The 23,264-nt window shown below is 34.9% G+C and overlaps 1 protein-coding gene across 1 annotated transcript in view; it reads left to right on the forward strand.

Moving 5' to 3' along the window:
• LOC127416826 (leucine zipper protein 2-like) overlaps positions 1-5,314 on the forward strand; it is a 180,699-nt gene extending 175,385 nt beyond the window's left edge. Inside the window, exons 11-12 of the mRNA XM_051656389.1 lie at positions 3,040-3,111; positions 4,212-5,314. Coding sequence (XP_051512349.1) covers positions 3,040-3,111; positions 4,212-4,316 — 177 coding nt within the window. The 3' untranslated portion in view covers positions 4,317-5,314. The remainder of the gene's footprint in view (positions 1-3,039; positions 3,112-4,211) is intronic.
• Positions 5,315-23,264: the final 17,950 nt, after the last annotated feature.

Genomic DNA, 23,264 nt, shown 5'->3' on the forward strand with positions numbered 1-23,264 from the left:
TATTTTAGAAACAACACTGCATAAGATATTTAGGTTTTTCAGAGAATGTATTTTTAATGTGTATTTTGTCTTACTGTACTGGCAGAGTTTTTATAGTCAAAACAAGCTAAAAAAATCCACCAGTGCTGAAGAAGTAATCCAAAGTATTTAGAATACATTACTGACCTTGAGTAATCTAACGAAATACATTACAAATTACATTTTACAGCATGTATTCTGTAATCTGTAGTGGAATACATTTCAAAAGTAACCCTCCCAACCTTGTGTATATATATATATATATATATATATATATATATATATATATATATATATATATATATATATATATATATATATATATATATGAAGTTATTTGAGAAAAATTTAGAAACAGAACATATTGTTACAGAGTATAATACAACCAGTGTTGGGGGGTAAATAACTTAAAGTAGTGATGCTACTAATTTAACTGCATTTGTCAATTGTGTAAAAATTATGGAGGACCAAATTATTCCAAATTAAATAATTACATATTTAGATAAATGATTAAATACATAATGAAATTGTAAAAAAAAACTAAAAAATAATTCATCAATAAATCACTAAATAAATATGTAAATGTCCCTTGTATTTAGTTTTAGCACTAGTTTGCATACATTTTCATTTGAGCATTATCTTTGGATTGATTTTTCATTGAAGCAAGAGCTTCATGTCTTTTCATTTTCAGCGTTACAGTTATCAGCACGTCACTCAATCGCAGTAGAGTCAAAGTAGGACGTCCTCTTACATAAGGACCTTCTCTCACAGAATCAACACCATGTCATGAATTTTCCAGTTGAACATACTGCTCAACGCTGTTAAGAAAAGTCCACATCTAAGCCAATGTTACTGTCATTCACAGTATTTATTTTGCTCCACATTTTCCTGTAAATGTTCTATGTGGGTTAAAATAAAGTAATGGTTAATTTTAGTTTGGTCAGAAACATTTAATCTGGAAAAGTTCTCTTATTGTACCAAGGTTAGCCATAGTTGCGTAATGACAAAAAAAAAAAAAAAAAAAAAAACTAAACTCTAATCAAGTCTAATTAAATCTATTTTGAATGATGACACCCACTCTGATTGAGTGATTTACTGATAGCCGTAACCCTGATAATTTAAATGATTCTTTTCAAATAATGAGCCACTTTCTATTTTATCCAAAACATTTCTTTAATCTTTGCTGGGTTCAGTGCATGTGTAAAAAAAAAAAAATAATTCCCAAAACAACATCACTTTTTTGTAGGATGAAGCAGACATACAGTGGAGGAAATGTATATGGCATGATATTTTTTTATGAATACTCTTTTACTCCCTATATAAAGTTGTTATTTTTGTCTGTCACCAACCTAAAACACTTCCATCAGCTCCATCAGTCAGAATAAAATAAAAATAAAAATGAGAATGTATTTTTTAGCTGAAAAACTTCTTAACTGAAATTTACACAAAATATTTTCTACGCATTAAGGGATACTTCAACCAGAAATGAAAATTCTCTAATCATTTACTCACCCTCATATCATCTCAGATGTGTATGACTTTCTTTCTTCTACAGAACACAGATTATGATTTTTAGAAGAATATTTCAGCTCTGTAGGTCCATACAAAGTGAACTGGTGCCAAAATTGTGATGCTCCAAAAAGCATATAAAGGCACATAAAGACTTTAATCCATATTTTCAGAAGTGATATGATAGGTATGGGTGAGAAACAGATCAATATTTAAGTCCGTTTTTGCTTGAAATTCTTCTCCTTGCCAAGTAGGGGTTTATATACATGTAGAATGTGAATCACCACAAACACAAGAAGAAGAATGTGAAAGTGATCTGTCACTGCGTCTGAATATCCATACTTCCCAACTGTATAGTAGGCCAAAAATTTAATGCCAATGGCGTAGTATGTCTGAATCCACAGTATTCATGAAGCAGTAAGCAAGAAGTACCCAGATGACATAATATTTCCGGTGAGATTCTGAAGTGCAGATCAAATGGACACTTAACAATCCCATAATCCCTCGGGAGCTGAGATGACGTCACGTTCAAAATGCTGGATTTAATAGAACGGCAGTGAATCACGAGTCAGATGGCTCTTCTCAACTGTAAGTGAGCCATATACCAAGATAATTGCTCCTTGTGCTTAAATGGTGCTTGTTTAACAAAACAGAGCAGAAAGTTTTCACAGTTGTTGTTTTTACGTCATATATGTGGGTCACAAGACAATGCCCACGTACCCGTATGAAGTATGTCCGGAATTTATTCATACTACTCGCATGCATACCTAAAAGAACGTACTGTTTGCAGGCAGATAAGTACGTCCTTCGTCAAATACAGTACGTGGTTCAGACGCAGGGTGTTTCTCACCTATCATATCTCTGAAGATATTGATCTTCAGAAGATATTGATTTAACCACTGGAGTCTTATGGATTACTTTTATGCTGACTTTTATTTGGAACTTTTGGGCTTTTGTTTTTTAGAGTTTAAAAATTTTGGCACCCATTCACTTGGATTGTATGGACCAAAAGAGCTGAGAAATTCTTCTAAAAATCTTCGTTTGAGTTCAGCAGATGAAAAAAAGTCATACACATCTGGGATGGCATAAGGGTGAGTAAATGATGAGAGAATTTTCATTTTTGGGTGAACAATTCCTTTAAGCTCCAACAACCATAATTCAAATCTTTCTAGCTTGTTTCAGAGCTCAAAGAAACAAGCTTATAATACATTTACTGAAAATACTCCATCCCTTGAGCAAAATGATTAATCTGTTTTCTATACAACATAGTATAATCTCCATAACGCAGGACTTTTGGGAAAAAGTTTAAACAGCAAACTGTTAGAGTCCATATAGTATTACTGTTCCATTGTGCTCTGCACAGATGATATGGTATTTTAATAAGGCATGTATTTAAAATAAGCTATCTATCTCTCCTCTTTACTTGAATGGTTGATGATCTGGGGAAGTATTTGCTCCCTAAATTAGCTTCTTAAATGAACATGTTTGTTTTGTCTCTCTTTTTATCTTCAGGTGGGAGCAGACTGTTCCCACAATCAGACTGAAAGTAGATCTGAGATGAAAAAGATGTTTGGAGACAGTCAAGTGAGTGTTCTGCTGTGACTCATTGAGGTGCTTGAAAGAATGAAGAGGGAATTAGTAATGATTTCATTACACAATCACTTAATTTTACTGTATACTGCCAGTTCTCAACTTGTTTTACTCAGAACCCAGATTTTATATTACATTATTATGTAGTGAAGTAAACATGTCCTTACAGTACAATCAATATAATACATTTTACTATGACATGCATAGGCCCACAATGTGCAAAAATGATTAACATGAATTAGGCTTAAAGGGATAATTCAACTGCGAATATAGGCCGAATATTGTATTAGTGCTAGTCATATTACCAAGTGACAGGTGAATTTGCACCAAAATACTGTAGAGTTTGATTGGATGAATTACCTTTAACATGGGAATATGGTAAGCATTTCTCTCTTCCTTTTAAAAATGTAAAATCTTATTTATTTTGCTATCTTAAAGGTTTAGTTCAGAAATGAAAATGTTGTCATCATTTACCCATTTTAAAGTTGTTCCAAATTCATATGACTTTTCTTCCATGGAACACATAAGGAGATGTTAGACAGCCTCCACCACCATTCACTTTCATTGCCTCTTTTTGCCATACAGTTAAAGTGAATGATGACTTATGGCTGTAATTTTGCCTAACATTAGTTGTGTTGTGATATTTGCATTTAGCATTGTTTTTTCCTTGCTGTCCATTGTCAGACCTGCAACACATTTTGGGTCACGACCCACCAGTTGCAAACTATTGATATAAAGTACCATGTGAAGTATCATATAAAATAACATTGAGATTCACAAAGTTCACATATACATTCGTACTTTCATTTTTTATTTTTTTTGGCACCACCATGTCCCATGTTATTTAAACAAACGAGCTGTCAAGATGCAATAATCATAGATCTGCAAACAGTATTTGCTCCAGTGCTAACAAGTGTCAGCCTTGTGAACTGCAACAAGCAGTGATAGGTTTTGTCAAATTATAGGTCAGTCTGACACAGACAGGGGAAATGGAGAGGAAAGTGTAAATGTCTAATCACCTGCTCTTTTTGTGCTAGACCTCGCTGCACTAGAATATGCATGTATTCTCTTCTCTTGTCATTTCTATTCTATAGTCGAAGACCCCAGAGCAAACTGGACAAGGCCAAGCAAGGACATCAGAGGAAAGTGTGAAAACAGATGGAGACCTAAAAAAGACACAAATGGACAAACACAACTAAGAGACATTGGAAGACTTGGCAGATTTTCTGCATGGTAAAAATGATGTCAGACCTGTTTAAGCCCCTCTTCATTCACCGAACTTATAAGCACACTCACTCACACACACACACACACACACACACACACACACACACACACACACACACACACACACACACACACAAACAAACGCATACACACTGTAGGGCACGAACAGGCAAACATAATCCCAGAAAGACACAAACATAAAAACTCAACCTAGCACTCACTGTAATGTAGAAAAAGGAATTCCCAACTTTAAATTTTGAACTTCCTTGATAAAAACCAACAGCATAGTATGGCATGCATTATAGAGTTTTAGATTTTGATTTTAAGAGGTTTATGATGGTACTGGTTGTTTTTAATAACTGTTAATTTTTTTTTTTTTTTTTTTTTCATTTCTCCTAAAGTGAGGACACAGTGTTCTTTGATTTGTGTTTTTTTTTTTTTTTTTTTTTTTTTTTTGGTAATTTAAAACTGTCTCTGGCACCGCAGATCAGAATTTCAGTGTTAAGGGTCATGCTGAGGGTTGTTTCAGTTCTGTAAATGTATCTAATCTTGTCAGAACAGCTTCTGATAATAATGAACTGAATGCACTTTGTAAATTGTATTCATCTCCTGAATTTGCTTAATGGAAAATCGATCCCAACTTTGCTAAAATGACCAGGTATGGTTTGTCTCGTGTTGTAGCAAAGATTAATTTACTCTTCATACTCCATATTATGAGGTCTTAAAGGCTCAAGTTGGCTGGCCAACTATCACTGTTGAATATTTCGCAGCTTTTGGTGCCAGAATTAAAGAGAAAAACTCGACTCACAATGAGTCGTCTCCCTAAGAATGATGTGCCATGCACCGAGTACTTAATCTAATGCTACATCTCTCTGTTTCTCTACCTTCTTGTGTCCTTTCAATAAACTGTGATTTTCGCTAAATGTGTGCAGAATAAATGGTTATTTGTGGAGTAAAAACTGACTCGTCACTGTCCATACATTTCTACTTCCTTTGAGTTTACTTCTCCATTTAATTAACACTTTTGGTGCTTACGTCTAGAAAGACCCTGGTATGCGGTAAAATGCGAGGTCAATAAGGTTAATCCCTTAAAAGGAAAAGTCCTCATTGGTGTATCCTGTACATGAGCAGCACATCATAATAACTTCAAAGCTCTGTTTCATAGCCCTCTAATAGACATTTGATTTCTCTTTCGCCTTCTTTTTCCTCTTTTCTTTCTCTCTCCCCACCATTTTACTCCCTGATGTTCCTATACTCTTTTGTCATGTTAACACTCCGCTGATGGTAGTTAGCAAAATGCAAAATTCCAACAAGCACTGCAGAGGCTACTAAGTATGATGAATTGACAAAAAGGTGTGATGGCAGTTTAGTTTTTCTTTGTAAAGACCTTGATGCGCACAGACAAACAGCAGCATCTCTTTGTCTTGGAAATTAAAGCTGTCATCATGGTTTGTACAGATTATGATATTTATTCAGTCTTTTCTCTTTTCGTTGCGTATTCTGTTTTATCACATAGGGCCTATGTGGGTGTTAGACACATAACATGTCCCTGAGCTTTTTTTTTATATCAATATCAAGATTTTAGGTTAAAATTCATATTGATGTACGTATGTAGGAAAGTTTTTACAGTATTTTAGGTCCTGTAACTAGTCACTATCTTACCTTTTTGACATTTGCCAGTAGTTTGTTTTTAAATGTTCTGGTAACACTTTAAAATAAGGTTACATTTGTTAACATTAGTTGAACTAACAATGAACAAAACTTTTACAGCATTTATTAATTTATTAAATTAATGTTATTTTCAACATATACTAACAATGGAGCCCATCACCAACTTCAAAGTACATTTAAATCGCCACACCAATACTTCCATTCAAACATTGGAAGTATTCAACACCTCCAGTGTTAGAGCACTTTAAACTGTGAGTTTTGAGAAGCGGTGGTAAAACATTGCTTTCTGCATTATTAACAGTCATCATCAGTGGGGAAAAGAATTTTGGCCCAAAATAGCACAAAAAGAATTTGTGCCAGATGTTTATTTGGGAGACGTGGTGCCAGGCGAATCATCAAAATTTGTAGTTGCCAAAAGCAAAATTACACAGTAAAACACACACACACTTGTGCAAAGAAAGAGAGAAAAATGCATTTGGACACTGTGTAGATGGTGTATCTTAAGATAGAAACAACAGCCAACAGAGAGCAACAGGCTTTAAATCTCTTCTGACATTTGGAGATAAGAACACTGACGCTGAATGCCACAAGTTATGTATTCTGCATGTGGTGACACAAATTTACAGCTTTACCCTGAAGATTTGTTAACTTTACCCCAAAATAGATTTCCACTCATTATGGCAATGAGGAGGATCTTTTAAAACCTTCTATTTTGTGTATACATGCACAGTGTGTTAGATGACTGATTAATTTAGTTCATTTGAAGGTGAGCTACTCCTTATGAATGAATGAATGATGTTTTCATGCAACCGTATCTTCCCAAGTCAGTTCAGAGAGATGTGTATATCTTTGCAGACAGATATAAAACTGGCAATAGGCCAGCTGTAAAGTCAAGGCGAGGACAAATTTTACAGTGAACAGCTGTGGGGCTTAGCAGTAAAGGTTCTCATTGCCTCCCACTCTTATCACATTTGGGTGTTTCTTCAACTATGGGCACTTTTACATTGAAGGGATTGATTTTTATTAAAACTAACAGATTTGAACTTTTTTCTGATATGACGGTCACATTAAAACTGACTTGGAAACTTTTCACCATGCCACTTTAAAAATGCCTTGTATGCACTGTATGGAAATTATTGTTTCACCCTTGTTCCAGACCAAGATGCGCAATCTTAAATTGTCAAAATCCATTATAAATATATTTTTACATATTCTAAAACTATGCTAGTCTAAACAAAGAGTGAAATAAGTCTAAACCAATAGACCCTTTTCACATATCCAGGTTTGGAATGTGGAAGTAAACGATTGTAGGGTAAACTGTATACAGTAGCTGTAAATGGGAGACCACAGCAAATAATTTTGCTGACATGTTTGCTCCAAGAGCAAAAGAAAAAAATCACTATTAGGCTTTCACAGGTTTCCAAAAGAAGAAGAAGAAGAAGAAGAAAAAGAAGAAAGAGTGGTGGATTACAGCAGTCACATGAGAGAAAGTAGTGTACTTGGTTGTCAAGGAGACAACAGCCTGAGTGAAAAGCATGCTTGAATGAAATACGTGTGAAGAAACACATTTTTTATTGAGCATCATTTCCAATCAAGCCATAATTTTGTCAAAATAAGCAAACAAGTGTGAAAATATTATTTAATTGTGTGTATATTTAAGAGTCATAAAATGTTTGCAATGAAATTAGTCATTACAATGTATTCAACCACATAATCATTTTAAACAAAATACATAATTTGAGATGCTGTGGCAATGACAACTTAACAATACTCTGAAAAATGAATGTTGATGGGAAAAAAGACTACTTTGATGCATGTACAGTATATCCACTGTTGGACATTGTTACTAGACAAATTAAATGAACATAAGTTAGAGTGTTCTAAAAGTCCACAGGGCCAAAATTACTTGTAGTTGAAGAAACATATTTACACACTCCAGAAGTTATATAAAAACCTTACCTAATTACTTTTCTTTTATCAGCCACTTTAATTCAAAGTATGTGTGCACTGTTTGCTGGAACATTCCCTCTGGACTGTCTCTGTAAATTGGGCTATCTGTAATTTCCTAGTTTATGGGACACACTTACCTGAGTTTTAACATTACTTTGCACTTTGCGCAGTTGGTCCAGATCTTTACAACACAACCATCAGAATTATAAAGAATAATTAGGTCACTGAGCATAATCCTCCCTAATAGCCTATTTAATGAAGCTAAACTACATAAGATTATAACAATAGTCTGATTGTGCCATGAAATGCAAATACTGAAATATGGTACAAAGCCTCAAATGTAGTATGCAGAGCTAAAATAGAACCAAAATGAACCAAACCACACAATACAGGTAAACTGCATTGACAGAATATCTCCTGCAGCTAATTGAGCTACAAAATGTTCACAGCTTGACTTGTCAAACCAATTTTAAGATGTTTAATCTTAAAGATCAACTTCCACATCAATATTCATAAGGTACCAACATATGACACTCATAACTAAAACATTCATCTTCCATTAGGCTCCACAATTTTTGAGGTGTTGTGGCTTAACTCAATTTAAACTATAAAGGTCACACATCTAAATAGCACTCAGCGCAATTTAAGCCTACAAGCTAATTAAATACTCTCACTAATTACCCATCCTGCCCTTCTCCTCTCTTCCTCCTGTAGTGTGGTCTGCTCATTAAAACAAACATGTCTACACATCTCATGATGAATGTGAATGTTTTGCCATTACTGTCAGTCCGCCACTTCTCAGTAAAATAAATAAAACAAAATCAATTTACAATTTTAAATTGTGGGAAACAGTTATATACATTTGATTTGATTTCCAACTTTATGAAATGGTGTTGAAGTGCAGACTCAATTACTTTTACCAGAGCAGATGCTGGAATTTATTCAGCTGTATGAATGCTTCTACACCCTAAATCTAAGGCCACATCCACACTAATCTTTTTTTTTTGGTTTTTCATTTCCTAACATCCAAAATATGATACTAGAGAGCGTTTTCAAAAGTAACAATGTGTTTTAAACCAAAAATATTCTAGTATGGTAGATTTATCATTATTTGTTTCAGCCACTGACCAGTATTAACTGTAAATGTTAAATCATTGTAAAATATGAGTAATGTGGAGTGAAATGTGTTATTAATTATTTAGAAAATGTATTTAGAAAATGTATGAGAAAGGAATATGTGCATTATAGTACAAATTAGTGGCAGGTATTTTCATGTATTCTGGTGGTTTTATTTTCTCCATTAGCTCCTGTTGGTTGTAAAAAACACTTTTCTCTAGGAAGGGGACAACTTGGAAAGCAGAATTTTCTAATACTCCTATGAAAAAGAACCCCATGAACTGAACCATTATCTGTGGTGTAGGCTGGGCAATACACTATCAAACTAGGCAATAGACTGTAGACTGCAATTTCATACCTCATAATAATTCCAGTTGCTGCATTTCTGAAATCTTCAGCAGTTCTGCTGCTTGTGTTGTCTTCCAGGAATATATGGCACCTAATTAATATGATCAGTTTTCCAGAATTGGAAATCAAGTGATAATGGATATGGTATAGGAAAATAAGACTTTTCATGAAAGATATTGCTGAAACTGTTGAAAGCTGTTATATCCAGTTGAGGTGATTTAATAAACACAGTTGATGGTGTGATGTTAAATCTATATCTAATAGCTATATTTGGTAACATTTTATAATAATGATCCATCATTAATAGGTAATTATGCAGGAATTAATGCAGGACAAATGAGTAGTACTACATTAACACTTTAGTTACTACTATTAACTAATATGGAAACACGATTAACTTATCAGTAAGTAATAGTGAACTGACGACTGAGGTAGTTTACTATTAGGTAATCAATAATTACTGAATTTGATTTGCCTCATTGAGAACTATTAACTAACAATGGCTAATTTAAAATAACTACTAATTTATTACTATTCAAAACATTAATGTTACACTGGCAGTGCCTGCTATCACTCCTGAACGCCATCTCCAGAGTACTAACCCTTCCTTCACGAACTACATTTCCCATAACCCTCCACTCAGACTGATTACTCACCCACCTGTTTCACATTATCTCTGTCTATTAAAGTTCCCTGTTTACACACATTCAGTGTGAAGTCTTGTTCTGCCTAGTCTGCAATTCTGAGTGTTATATACCATTATTGTTTTCCCTGTGTTTTGACTCCTGTCTGTTCATCGTATTTCCCAGCCTGCTTGTGTGTGTTTGGACCTATTGCCTGTTTACTGTATTACCCCTCTGTCTCTCGGATTTACTTGGTTTGCCTGTCTTCCTGTGTACCAAACCCTTGCCTGCTTTTTGTTTACCCTTTGATTTGCTACTTTGTTGTACTGTTTATACTTATATTAAACTGCATATAGATCTTAACATTACTGTCTTCGCTACAATTAACATGTATCTAAAATGTGAATGATTAGGTTTTTATTGTGAACAAGATAATTAAACATGCTCCTCATGTGCGTTCTTTGTGGAAATTAATTTATGAATGTAACAGCTCTCTAAATCAAGGCTACAGGTATGTGCCCAACCTGTGTATTCCTTGGGATATCTCTTCTGTTCATTATAAATTATTAACTTCGTCATGTTAGATGTTGCTGGAGGTCTTTTTCAATAATTTTGGTAACCCATAAGTAATGAGTCAAGTGTTACCACATACATATGAAGGAATTACTATTGATCTGGACCATTATTTTAAATTGAGGGTCATGGAAACACATTATTAATTAATGAGATATTACTGTTTCCTTCCTTGGGAGTTAAGGGGTATCTGGACCATTATTATAAAGTGAAAACACATTATAAACCATTAATAGTAACTGAGATGTTACTTGTCAGTTAGTAATGAATACTCAAGTGTTTGTAACTAATTTTTTTCCATTTAATCAAACAGATTCAGTTATAAAACATTCACAGACAAACAACAAAAAAAAAAAAAAAAACAATTTCTGTCATTATATTATGAATGATTGAAATAATTGAACATAATTGCATACTTAACTAAACACAATGTCTTTTCGCGAACCTTTAACAGGACAATATTTTAATGGCTGGTGCTCACAGTTACTATAGGTTTTAAAAGTCTTATCTCTTAACATAAAGTAAAATAATAAATCAAGTTAAATAATAAAATTATGTGCATTGATCTCCACAAGACTTCAACAGAAAACCAGAGAAATCCATCATGCAGCTATGAGGCCGATTTCACCTATCTGTGTACTTCTGCCCTAGACGGTCCACTCGGTAAATACATACAGTTTTTATAAAATTAAAATTTGCTCATTTGCTAATGTTCGGTCTGAACAGAACAGAATGTACACTGGTGGTCAAAAGTTTGGAATAATGTACAGATTTTGCTGTTTCGGAAGGAAATTGGTACTTTAATTTACCAAAGTAGCATTCAGTTGATCACAAAGTATAGTCAGGACATTACTGATGTAAAAAAACAGCACCATCACTATTTGAAAAAAAAAAAAAAAAAAATCATTTTTGATCAAATCTAGACAGGCCCCATTTCCAGCAGCCATCACTCCAACACCTTATCCTGAGTAATCATACTTAATTGCAAATTTGGTACTAGAAAATCACTTGCCATTATATCAAACACAGTTGAAAGCTATTTGGTTCGTTAAATGAAGCTTAACATTTTCTTTGTGTTTGTTTTTGAGTTGCCAAAGTATGTAGTAGACTGGCATGTCTTAAGATCAATATTAGGTCAAAAATGGCAAAAAAGAAACAGCTTCATCTAGAAACTTGTCAGTCAATCATTGTTTTGAGGAATTAAGGCTATACAATGCTTGAAACTGCCAAAAAACTGAAGATTTCATACAAAGGTGTACACTACAGTCTTCAAGGACAAAGGACAACTGGCTCTAACAAGGACAGAAAGAGATGTGGAAAGGCCAGATGTACAACTAAATAAGAGGATAAGTACATCAGAGTCTCTAGTTTGAGAAATAGATGCCTCATTGAATTCTTCCCACTCAACACCAGTTTCATGTACAACAGTAAAGAGAAGACTCAGGGTTGCAGGCCTTTAATTGCAAAGAAAAAGCCACTTTTGAAACAGAAAATCAAAAAGAAAAGGTTAGAGTGGGCAAAGAAACACAGACATTGGACAACAGATAATTGGAAAAGAGTGTTATGGATCTTAAACCCATTGAGCTTTCGTGGGATCAGCTAGACTGTAAGGTGCATAAGAAGTGCCCGACAAGACAGCCACATCTATGGCAGGTGCTACAGGAAGCGTGGGGTGAAATGTCACCTGAGCATCTGGACAAACTGACAGCTAGAATGCCAAGGATCTGCAAAGCTGTCATTGCTGCACATGGAGGATTTTTTGATGAGAACATTTTGTAGTCACTTGTAATGAACTTTTGTAGTCACTTTTTTTTCAAATTGTAATAGTAATTGTTCATGTTATTAATGTCCTGACTATACATTGTGATCAGTTGAATGCCACTTTGGTGAATAAAAGTACCAATTTCTTTCCATAAGATCAAAATCTGTACATTATTCCAAACTTTTGGCCACCCAGTGTATGTTAAAGTTTACCGCGTGCAGGCAGAGCAACAGGAGGGCGGAGCAAACTTGCATTCAATCTTCTTTCAGTTTCAGTGCAAGCATCGAATATGGTGAACCCTGAATGGATTATCATCTCATGAACAGTTAAAAGTTCCCCATTGAGCAATAATTATGTGCAATTCACAGTCTAATCTATTTATACTTATCCAACACATCCAACCTCTTCTGCCATTACATTCCCTTGCACTGTATATAACAGATTTGTATTTAGATTTGCACTATGTATGTGTATGTGTTTATGTATGTATGTGTTTGTCTGTGTGTGTGTATACAGGGTTGGGGAGTAATAGAATACATGTAACAGGATTACGTATTTAAAATACAAAATATTAGTAACTGTATTCCACTACAGTTACAGTTTAAATCATTGGTAATTAGAATACAGTTACATTCAAAAAGTATTTTGATTAATAAAGAGATTTCTTTGCATTTTATTGTCATTTATTTCATTTAATATTTAGTCCTTTCAGATGGAAAACATTTATAGATATAAATGATGTGATCCAAAGTGCATTTGAACAGCGGTGAAACACTTTCTTATGATGTGTTACATTCATACGAGCAGACAGAGAAGTAAGTTTGAAGTAAGTTTGGAGCAGAAGAAATAGAAATAAACCTTATGTAAACTGTCAGCTTTACGCTAAGCTAAAATGCTATTTCTAGCCATTTTACATGCACATTTTACCAGGCACGATCATATTTTTTTTATCAAGAAAATTCACATTGGATCATAATTTGTTTTTTTCTAGTGAGACCTTTGATATTAGGGCACAAATTGTATTCTTGATAATCATTTTTGTATTGTTTTCCAGTAAAAATATCTGAAAATCCTTAAAACAAGATCAATTTGATTAATCTTGTTTTCGAAACAACACTGCATAAGATACAGTTGCAATCGAAATTATTCAACCCCCCAAGACAGTAAGGATTTACAAAGGTAAGCTTTTCTGATGACCCATGAATTTTTAAACTTTACATCTATATCAGTTGAGTGACACATTCAAAGTCATAGTGTGAATATATAACCTAATATTTGTAAATAGCAGGATTTTTTAAAAATACAGCCATGTCATAATTATTAAACCCCTATTGTATGTAGCTGTTTCTTAAATATGTAAGGCTACACAAGTACTTGTTTTAAAACAAAATTAAGTCATCAATCTGCAATGGCACTTATTTAAGTTTTAAAAATGTAAGTTTAGCGTTGTAAGCAAAAATGTATTTCTATGCAAAAAATGCAATTAAAAATAAGCTGTCTCAAAAGCTAATAGAGGAGATTATTTCATTACACAAGAAAGGTCATGGCTAAAAGTACATTTCCAAGGCACTTCAATTTCCAGTAGACAAAGTTGGCAGCAGCATTCATAATTTTTTTTTTTAAAATATGGTACAACAGCAACCTTCTTGGGGTGTGGAAGAAAGCAAAACTTCACCAAGGGAAATGTTGACTTGAATATTCAAGAAGTAATTAGAAAAGACCTGTGGAGTCCTGGAAGAAGGTTTTATAGACGTATGACACTAAACTGAAAATGAGTTTTAGACCCATGGGTCAGCAGTACGTCTGAAGTAAGATGACAAGGTGATGACAAGAACGATACCATCCCCACAGTCAAGCATGGAGGTGGGTCAGTCCTGTTATGGGGTGTTTTGTGGCTGCAGGAAACAGCAATCCTGACTATGTGACTGACACCATGGATTCTTTCAGGTATCAGGCCATTTTGGCATGAAAAATGTGATGCCTTCAGTGTGTAAACTGAAGCTCGGTGATCACTGGACTTTCCAGCGAGACAATAAAACCAAGGATACATCCAAGTTGTCCAAAATCTGGTTCAGGGATAGGTCGTGGAATGTCCTTAAATGGCCCTTTCAGTCCATCATTATAATCCCATTGCAAACCTTTGTCGGGATTACAAGGAAGCAGTGGCAGCACAGAAACCAAAGAATGTCAATGAGCTGGAAGCTTTTGCTCATGAGAAATGTGTAAAAATTCTAATAGAGAGGTGTCCAAAGCCTGAGAACACTTACCTGAAACATTTATTTGCTGTTATCAAGGATAAAGGATGCTCCACAAATGATTGACTTTGGGGGTTGAATAATTTTGATTGCAAATGTATTTAGGTTTTTCAGAGAATGTATTTTTGACATGTGTATTTTGTCTTACTGTACTGGCAGAGTTTTTATAGTCAAAACAAGTGAAAAAATCTACCAGTGCTGATGAAGTAATCCAAAGTATTTAGAATATATTACTGACCTTGAGTAATCTAACGGAATACTTTACAAATGACATTTTACAGCATGTATTCTGTAATCTGTAGTGGAATACATTTAAAAAGTAACCCTCCCAACCCTGTGTGTGTATATGTGTATATATGTATGTGTGTATGTATGTATGTGTATGTGTGTATGTGTATATGTGTATGTATGTATGTATGTGTGTATGTATATATACGTATGTGTGTATATGTGTATGTGTGTGTGTATGTGTGTGTGTGTGTGTGTGTGTTTATATATATATATATATATATATCTATGTTGGGCACTTATTGGCTGCTTTTCTTTATTATTTGGTCCAAGTTATCAATTTCATAAACTTTTTTTTAAATAAAATGTTAGTTTTATAATGAAATAAATTAATATGGTGGCACAAATATATTTTTGTCTACAAAACTAATTTCAAACATTTAAGCATACGCCTTCAGATCAAACATTTCAGTCAAGTGTTTCAAAACTTTTGACCGGTAGTGTGTGTATATATATATATATATATATATGTATGTATATACTACCGTATTTTTGTGTTTTTTCATTAATTGATAATTAATTTAATTTATTGTTAATGCATTACCAGAACCCTCACTTTAAAATAATGGTCCAAATCATTAGTAATTACTTCATATTTATGTGGTAACACTTGAAACATTACTTATGGGTTACCAAAATTATTAAAAAAGACCTCCATTAATATCTAACATGCCGAAGATAATTTGTAATGAACAGAAGAGATATCCCAAGGAATACACAGGCTGAGCACATACATCCCTATATTTCTGTAAGGTAAGCTGACTATGATACTCTACCAGACACTGTAACCTTGATTTAGAGAGCTGTTACTTCAATAAATTAATTTCCACAAAGAATGCACGTGAGGCGCATGTTTCTCTGCAGTGAAGTCCATGATCTTGTTCACAATAAAAACATAATCATTCACATTTTAGGCACATGTTAATGTTTTGATTAGTAATTAATTAGTAGTTATTTCAAATTAGCCATACTCAATTAGGCAAATCAAATTCAATAATTACTGATTACCTAACAGTGAACTACCTCAATCATCAGTTCACTATTACTTACTGATTAGTTAATCATGTTTCCATATTAGTTAATAGTAGTAACTAAAGTGTTAATGAAGTACTACGCATTTGTCCTGCATAATTACCTATTAATGACGGACCATTATTACAAAGTGTTACCCTATATTTCTATAGAAGGGGGAATAGTCATTCTTCTTCTCTTTGGAGTAAAACATGTTCATCTAAAGCCATTCAGGGAGAGTGGGGAAAACACCTGGAAAAGCTGAGACATCATTATTTGATTTAAAAGTATTTTCTGATGGGTGTAACCATTCAAATAACACTGACTTTGAAGAATTGGCAAGAGCCACTTGTGACAAAATTTGAGGGTCCCAGAGGCTCGAGACATGAGAGTGGAAAGGAATTAGGGATCAGCCACTGAAAAGCACTAGAGCTATCTAATCATTAATGCTCTCCTTTTCATCTCTTTAGAGAAAATTGAATTTTACAAAAGTATCATCACTGATATTGATGTGATCTTCCCTATGACAGAGAGAAATAGAGAAATGATTGACACTTCTGGCAAAGATGCAAAATAGGTCAAGTCAGAATCCAAAAACCTAAAGAGGAACAGATACAGGTTAGGCCAGAAAAGAATAAAATAGCAAGACAGTTTCAAAACAGGACAGAACTTACATAAGTGAAACTTGAAAATAGCTTGATGGGAATGTTCTCAGACACAGATTTTATTTTTTAAATTTTTTTAAGAAAGGGATGTCAAAATAAATTTTTGTGGTAATAAACATTATGCAAAAAATGAATATTCTTTTAAAGGGGATATGGAATAGTCTTGATTATACAAGGCTAAGTGGTGCCTGACAGAATCTGAAGTTGTCTATTCTGAAACAAAGAAATTCCCAACCGTTCCTAAGGCTAAAAATGATCATTCTGTTAAGGATCCAGTTGAGGAAAATCTGGAGCAATTTGGACAGGATAGAGCAGACCACAGATTAGTTTTTATTATTACTTCTGACTGAAATCAGAGACGTTTCTGTATTCCCAGTTTTTATGCTCAAAATCTATTTCTAAATACAGTATGAACTACATTTCTTATGGTGAGGCTAATAACTTTCACATACTGTATGCCCTGAGCCTGGCTAACAAACTGATAAGGTCAAAGGTAAATCCAATTGTACTTCTGTGTAATTCTGTATATCGCCATTGTTGAGCATGTTAATGATGTCATGAGTTAGCAGAGAAAGTCACAAACAATTTTGATTAAATTAATATTTGAATGTTACCTGGTTTTACCTTTAATGGAATCATACCAAGCCAACCCTTTTTGGTACTGCTTTATTTATTTAATCATTATAGATCAGGTCAGGCAGGTGTGGGATTGTTTTTCACAACTGTGGGCTGGTACCAATCATAGCACATGCATCTCTATGGGACATAGATGATACAAAGAAAGGTTCCTTTACCTTTTATTAGCATCAAATATATGCATGAACATCACCCTCCTGCACTTGTCATTTCATACCCAGCACGCACCCTAAGATGTGAACAAAAACAAATCTCAGAGCTCAAATATGAAGTTCCTTTCTGCTCTCATAAATACTGTCTCAGTGCAACCCTAAACAGAATAGAGCACAAATAAGGTAACATTCCACTGTTATTAGCCCTGCTGAAAGACCAGCGTTGCAGGTCACCAACATATATTGTGTTTTGGATGCTAGCGAGCACCATGGCTATGCAATTCCAACTGCTAGACCAGTACTAACCAGCAGCAACCACCGTGGACCAGCAGAGAACTTCATGGTCTTTTTTTTTTTCTTCCTTTTTTTTTTATTTTTATTTTAGCAAGGAAAGCTTTGCAAAAAATTAAGTGTAACCCCTGTATGGTCAATCCACAACTGCATAAAATGCTCCATATTTCTAATACACTTTTGAAATAAACTCAGAAGCTCAGATTCTGAAAATGTAATCCCTTAAATTGTCATATATACATAACATTTAAAATATGAATGAATCCGCTGGAAGCTGCTGCAGTTGTACTATGTGGAATGCAGGAGAGATATTTGTTTACAGTGAGCAGAACATAGCCCAGGCCTCCCTTGAGGGTGTATTCTCCTATCAGATATCTTCCTGTGGATTATTTTTTACTGGTTTAGAATCATGCGATTTGCCATGCTAGCAAGACCAAGAGGGGAGCAAAAAAGCTCACATTTTCCCTCTCTTTCTTGCATTGTCATGCAAGAATTGAAGTGAAGGTCAGGTCAGTGAGGTCACATGATGAAGAACAGTATTTGGAGCAAACATGGCTTTGATGGGTGCCTTTCACTAAATGCTCTTAGATATCGAGCTCTCTGAATAAAAGAGCAGTACACATTGTTTACTTCCTCTCAAAACATGATTAGCTGCTACGGGTTATGTTGTTGTAGTACTAAGATTGCTTCAGAGCGTGCATGCTCTCATGAACGTTAACAGGTTAGAGCTGATTTTCAACACCCAAAGATGTCTCTTAAGTAATTCAATTCATATGAAACTGCACTGTATCTAACAAAATTGTAGTTGTGTTACTGTCTACACACAAAAAATAAATAAATAAAAATATAAATAAATAATAAAAAACAAGTGATATCCAAATGGACTAAGCAATTTTTCTCTTTTTCATTAATGTTTTGTGTGGACTTTGTTTTACACATTTCCTTATATTTCATCTCATTCAAATTCTTAAAGCAATCAAGTTATTTCAAGTGTTTTCTTCATGTGGTCTGTTCATTGTGGTATAAGACAATTTGCCAAATTGCTTTTTGCTGTTCCACTTATTGATTTAGTCTTTTTGCTTGTTCTTATTTCTATATAATATCAATTTATTCTTTCTTCTTCCCTTTGAGGCCACTGCCTGCGTTGTTTGCAAGGAGGAAACATTGCAAAAGATTACATCATTATTATTTTGATAGGCCTGGAGGGTTTGATGTATTTGGATGGCCAGCAATGCTGGCTTACCAAAAGAACGGTGTATGTTTGAGCTAGCCAGTAGAGCAGTATGTGCCTGAGTTAGCTAGTAGAGTAGTGTCCAAGTTAGTTGTCAGAGTGGTGAGTGTTTGAGTATTGATTCACATGTTCTCTCTGTCAGCCCTGTTGCTCCCCTGGCCATGCAGAGTGTGGTACACTAACATATATGACAGAAATAGAAGTAGAGGGGGGGAAAAAAGGAGATTCTGCTAGATTAGAGGAAACCGGTTCTGTGGATGCCATTGTCAGGTTAGAGTTTCGTGCCCTCAGCAAAGAGTAGAGTTGTGAATCAGCGGGGACCTGGAATCATGTATAATATAAATATCTGGGTCGCGATATGATAATATTGCAATTCTTAATGTTTGTGTATTTTTATTCAAAACTGATATATTGCGATCTTTTACCTGCTTGTTTTTCTTCACCTTTATTGTACTTTGGTGCTTTGTGCAACAAGTGCTGAACTTTCGAGCAATAGAAGTAGCGTAGAACATAGGCATATTAGTAAAAACAATTAAATAATAAAAACAAATGATATCCATCACAGTGGCAAAGCTTGCATACCCAAATTAATTTTTTTTTTTTTTTTTTTTTTTATAATGGTAGTAAAGGTGTGTAATGATGCATTAATGTGATATCAGAATTTAATAATCGAATATAAAGACTCCATAGTACAGACCATAATCAAACTCCTTTCTGGATCTGAAACAGTTATTCGACACAGATTAGTAGATTGGAAACATCAAAGCATTTCTTCAGAACAATAAGGCATATATATAGCAATTAATTTTGTGTATCAGATATGAGTATGAAATATGTAAAAAAATCTTACAGTTTCTGTTTTACCCTGAGCTAAGTGTGCTTTAAAAGTCAAGATCACCTTGTCAAACATTATAGAGGCATTTATTTGGTTGCACAGCAGTAATCTTCAATTACAGTTAAATCTGACTTTTTCCATGATATTTGACATCTTGAATTAACTTTAAAAGTCAAACTCTTTTCTTTAAATTCCTCTTATCTCCATGGAAACAAGAGCTTGTACAGCTTTCTCAGTCTTTGCTTGAAAAACGGCCTCACTGCCAAGAGCACAGCACTGTATTGTTTTTGATAACGGGTTTGCAATTCAAATGATGTATCACCACCATCTTTGGTCTAATGTAGGAGTAAACATTAAGTGTGATTTCATACCATCAACCCAGTTTATTACTGTATTTACACAGGATCCTTTTGAAGTCTGTACTGAGGTTGAAGAGACAAAGATAGAAGTGACTAATGCTGTGAAAAGGCTACTGTAAGTCTGAAGATTTTATCAATCATTAGAGACCAGACGTGATATGAGTGATTTGATAATTAAGCTTAAGTCATTAAATCACCTTAACAAACTGATAGGATATCCACACATTAAGATATTGAGTACATGTAAAATGAACTGCTCTGCCAATTTAAAAAATATTTCAAGAACAGCATGAAAGCAATGTGATTACAATGTATTTATGGGCCTGTGTTTGAGACACATTGTAGCTAGTCTGTTCCAAAACTTAGTGAGCTGCTTCGCTGTCTTCTGCCTACATAGGCATGTCATCTATGGCAGCATGCTTGTTGAAATGATGCCTCAAAAGAGACCGATTTGGAACGCACTACATAGGTGGCAGCTCCACGCATCATTCAAATAGTGATCCTCACATACAGAGCACACGAGACTCAACTCGCAACTGAGTTCAATACAGGTGGCTTGAGGGAAACCACGCGATCCTCTAATGAGCATAAATACGCACAGCACACAAACATTTTGGGGAAAAAAGTTGGTTTGTATCATAATAAACTGTTATTTATCAATACATACAATGCTACCTTATAATTTGGCCAAAAACAAAATTAAAGATATATTTTTTTTCTTTTTATCCCCTTTTCTCCCAATTTGGAATGCCCAGTTCCCACTACTTAGTAGGTCCTTGTGGTGGCGCAGTTACTCACCTCAGTCCGGGTGGTGGAGGTCAAAGTCAATACTCGCTGAGCTACCCAGGTCCCCAAATTTGAGATATCTTAAGAGGCAGCATAATTAAGATCCCTAACCTTTTGGGACAGCCTTCTCATCTGGAGTGTGCCTATTATGATTTAAAATGCTGCCCCGAGAGGATGCTCACTAGGTTTTGGAATAGACCCATTATAAAATATCTTCTACTTGCATTAAGAACAGGGGGAAAAAATAGTGAGTGTAAAATCATCTGGTGTTGTGGAGCTCTGCTTTCTCGACACACATGACTAGTGAATGCCAATTGGCTGGTCGGTTTCAGAGCCTCTTCTTTCGAATGAAGCCAAATACTTTATGTTACCTTGACCTTCAGAGAGACTCCAGCAGTCCATACCGCTCCCTGCCTGTCCACTGATCCTCAGGTCATTTGATTTCCTCAGCAGAGCATGGAAGCAGCCCTGCATCTACCTTCATCTATTTAATTAGATATCTAGTGCTGAGAACTGTCCTCTCTTACATTACTCTCTCATAGGGGAGAGTGGGGCAAGCTGTGTCACTTTTCATTCAAGTTGTCCTTAAAGACAAATGAGACAGAAGTAAAATGAGAATTAGAAGAAAGTGTCTATAACATTAGGCCATAGAAATATGACTTTAAAAAAGTGGGCCAGTGACACAACTTGATCCCTGTTAGTGGTAAGCTGTGACATGTTAAAGGCTATCTTGAATCATTGGGGAATATGTGAACGATTTACATTTCAAATAAAGGTATGACCATAAAATGGTTGTTTAAACAACAATACTACTACTACTACTACTACTACAACTACTACTACTACTAATAATAATAATGTACTATTCCATTCGGGAGCCTGATTTTGCTGCATGCAAATTATTTTTATTTTCTTAAAGATATCAATAGACCATTTCAAGGACTGTTCATTGGTTTAAGGAAGTGACATCTTTGCCCCTTGAACAATTCCTGTTAGTTGTCAAAGCCATTCAAAACAACAGCGTGAGGCGCTTCATTCATAGTGTAATATTTGCTTGAGGGTGTTCTCGGGCTTTAATCCTAAGAAGACTGTAGGAATATTGAAATAAAACCCTCGGACACTGACGAGTTCTCTTAACCCTTCACTGTTATTTTTTCTCTCTTTTTTTCTTTTTCTTCTCTCCTCTCCTTCACCATACACCCCGTCATAATAAAAGTCCTCACAACAACATCCACAACACAGAATCGATACTGCTGAATTAACATCAAATATTGAAATACAACATCAGCATTCATCTTTCAACTTAATCTGCTCAACTCTTACACTACTTCCCCCTTATGAAAAGAAACATCCTTGTTTCCTGAAATAAACAGAACAGAAACAACACATCTATAACAAAATATGCTTTCCAGACATTTGAAATTTCAAACTAAAACACTCTCAGGTACAGAGAGAAAACAAGATTCAGAATTTCAAACAATATGAAACATTTACAAAATACAAACAACACTTTGATTGTGTCAGTTTGTTTTCTTTTAACTTGTTTGGCATTACTCCACTCTGTTCTCAACCATCCATTACACAATCTCATACTCAGGAATTTACTTGAATATGAACATGAAGATGTGGAGACAGATGTTAAGAAGCCATTATACATCCCTATAGCGTAATGGAGGATGCACAGAACGTCCTGACCTTGTTCTTATGCCATTTATTGGCTTTTCAGTAGGGAGTTCTATTTGGGATTCGGCTCGAGAACCCTCAGAAGGTTCAACCTGAAGAAGAGGTAACGTACCATCCCTCTCTTGAAACAGTCGAGCTGGCCTTACAGGCTGGGGTACAAAGGAGTCATAAAAAACATAAGGCCTGGAGCCTGATAGTGCTGTAAGTGGAGGGCATCCACTTTGAGGGGACATCAGAACTGGACGTGGTTCAGGTGACCAAGCAGAGCGGTAAGGTTTCAGCCGATTATAGTGAATCACTTTAGGCTTTGACCTAGAATCAAGCAGATCTTTCACTTAATATGTCACTCCAATATCACCTGTCGGTGAGTCCAATCTGCTTAAGACTTTGTATGGACCAATCCATTTTGGAGAAAGTGTGTGTCTTGACAGAGCTGGTAGATCAACCCATACAAGATCATTAGGTTGATAAGCTGTATGCTGGATATGATGGTCGTAGTAACGCTTTTGTTGTGCTCCAGCTGTCTGGATATTGTCTGATAAAAGCAGAGCGTAGTCGTCCAAGCATAGAATGTGCATATTCATTTGGGGTTCCGGGTGTAGCCCTGGGAGTTGCTGGGGGTACACCAAGGAGAATATCAGCAGGTAGGTGAGCTTCTCTACCATGTGCTAAGAAGAAAGGTGTA

This window comes from Myxocyprinus asiaticus, chromosome 26, assembly GCF_019703515.2.
Source record: "Myxocyprinus asiaticus isolate MX2 ecotype Aquarium Trade chromosome 26, UBuf_Myxa_2, whole genome shotgun sequence".
Classification (NCBI taxonomy): Eukaryota; Metazoa; Chordata; class Actinopteri; order Cypriniformes; family Catostomidae; genus Myxocyprinus; species Myxocyprinus asiaticus.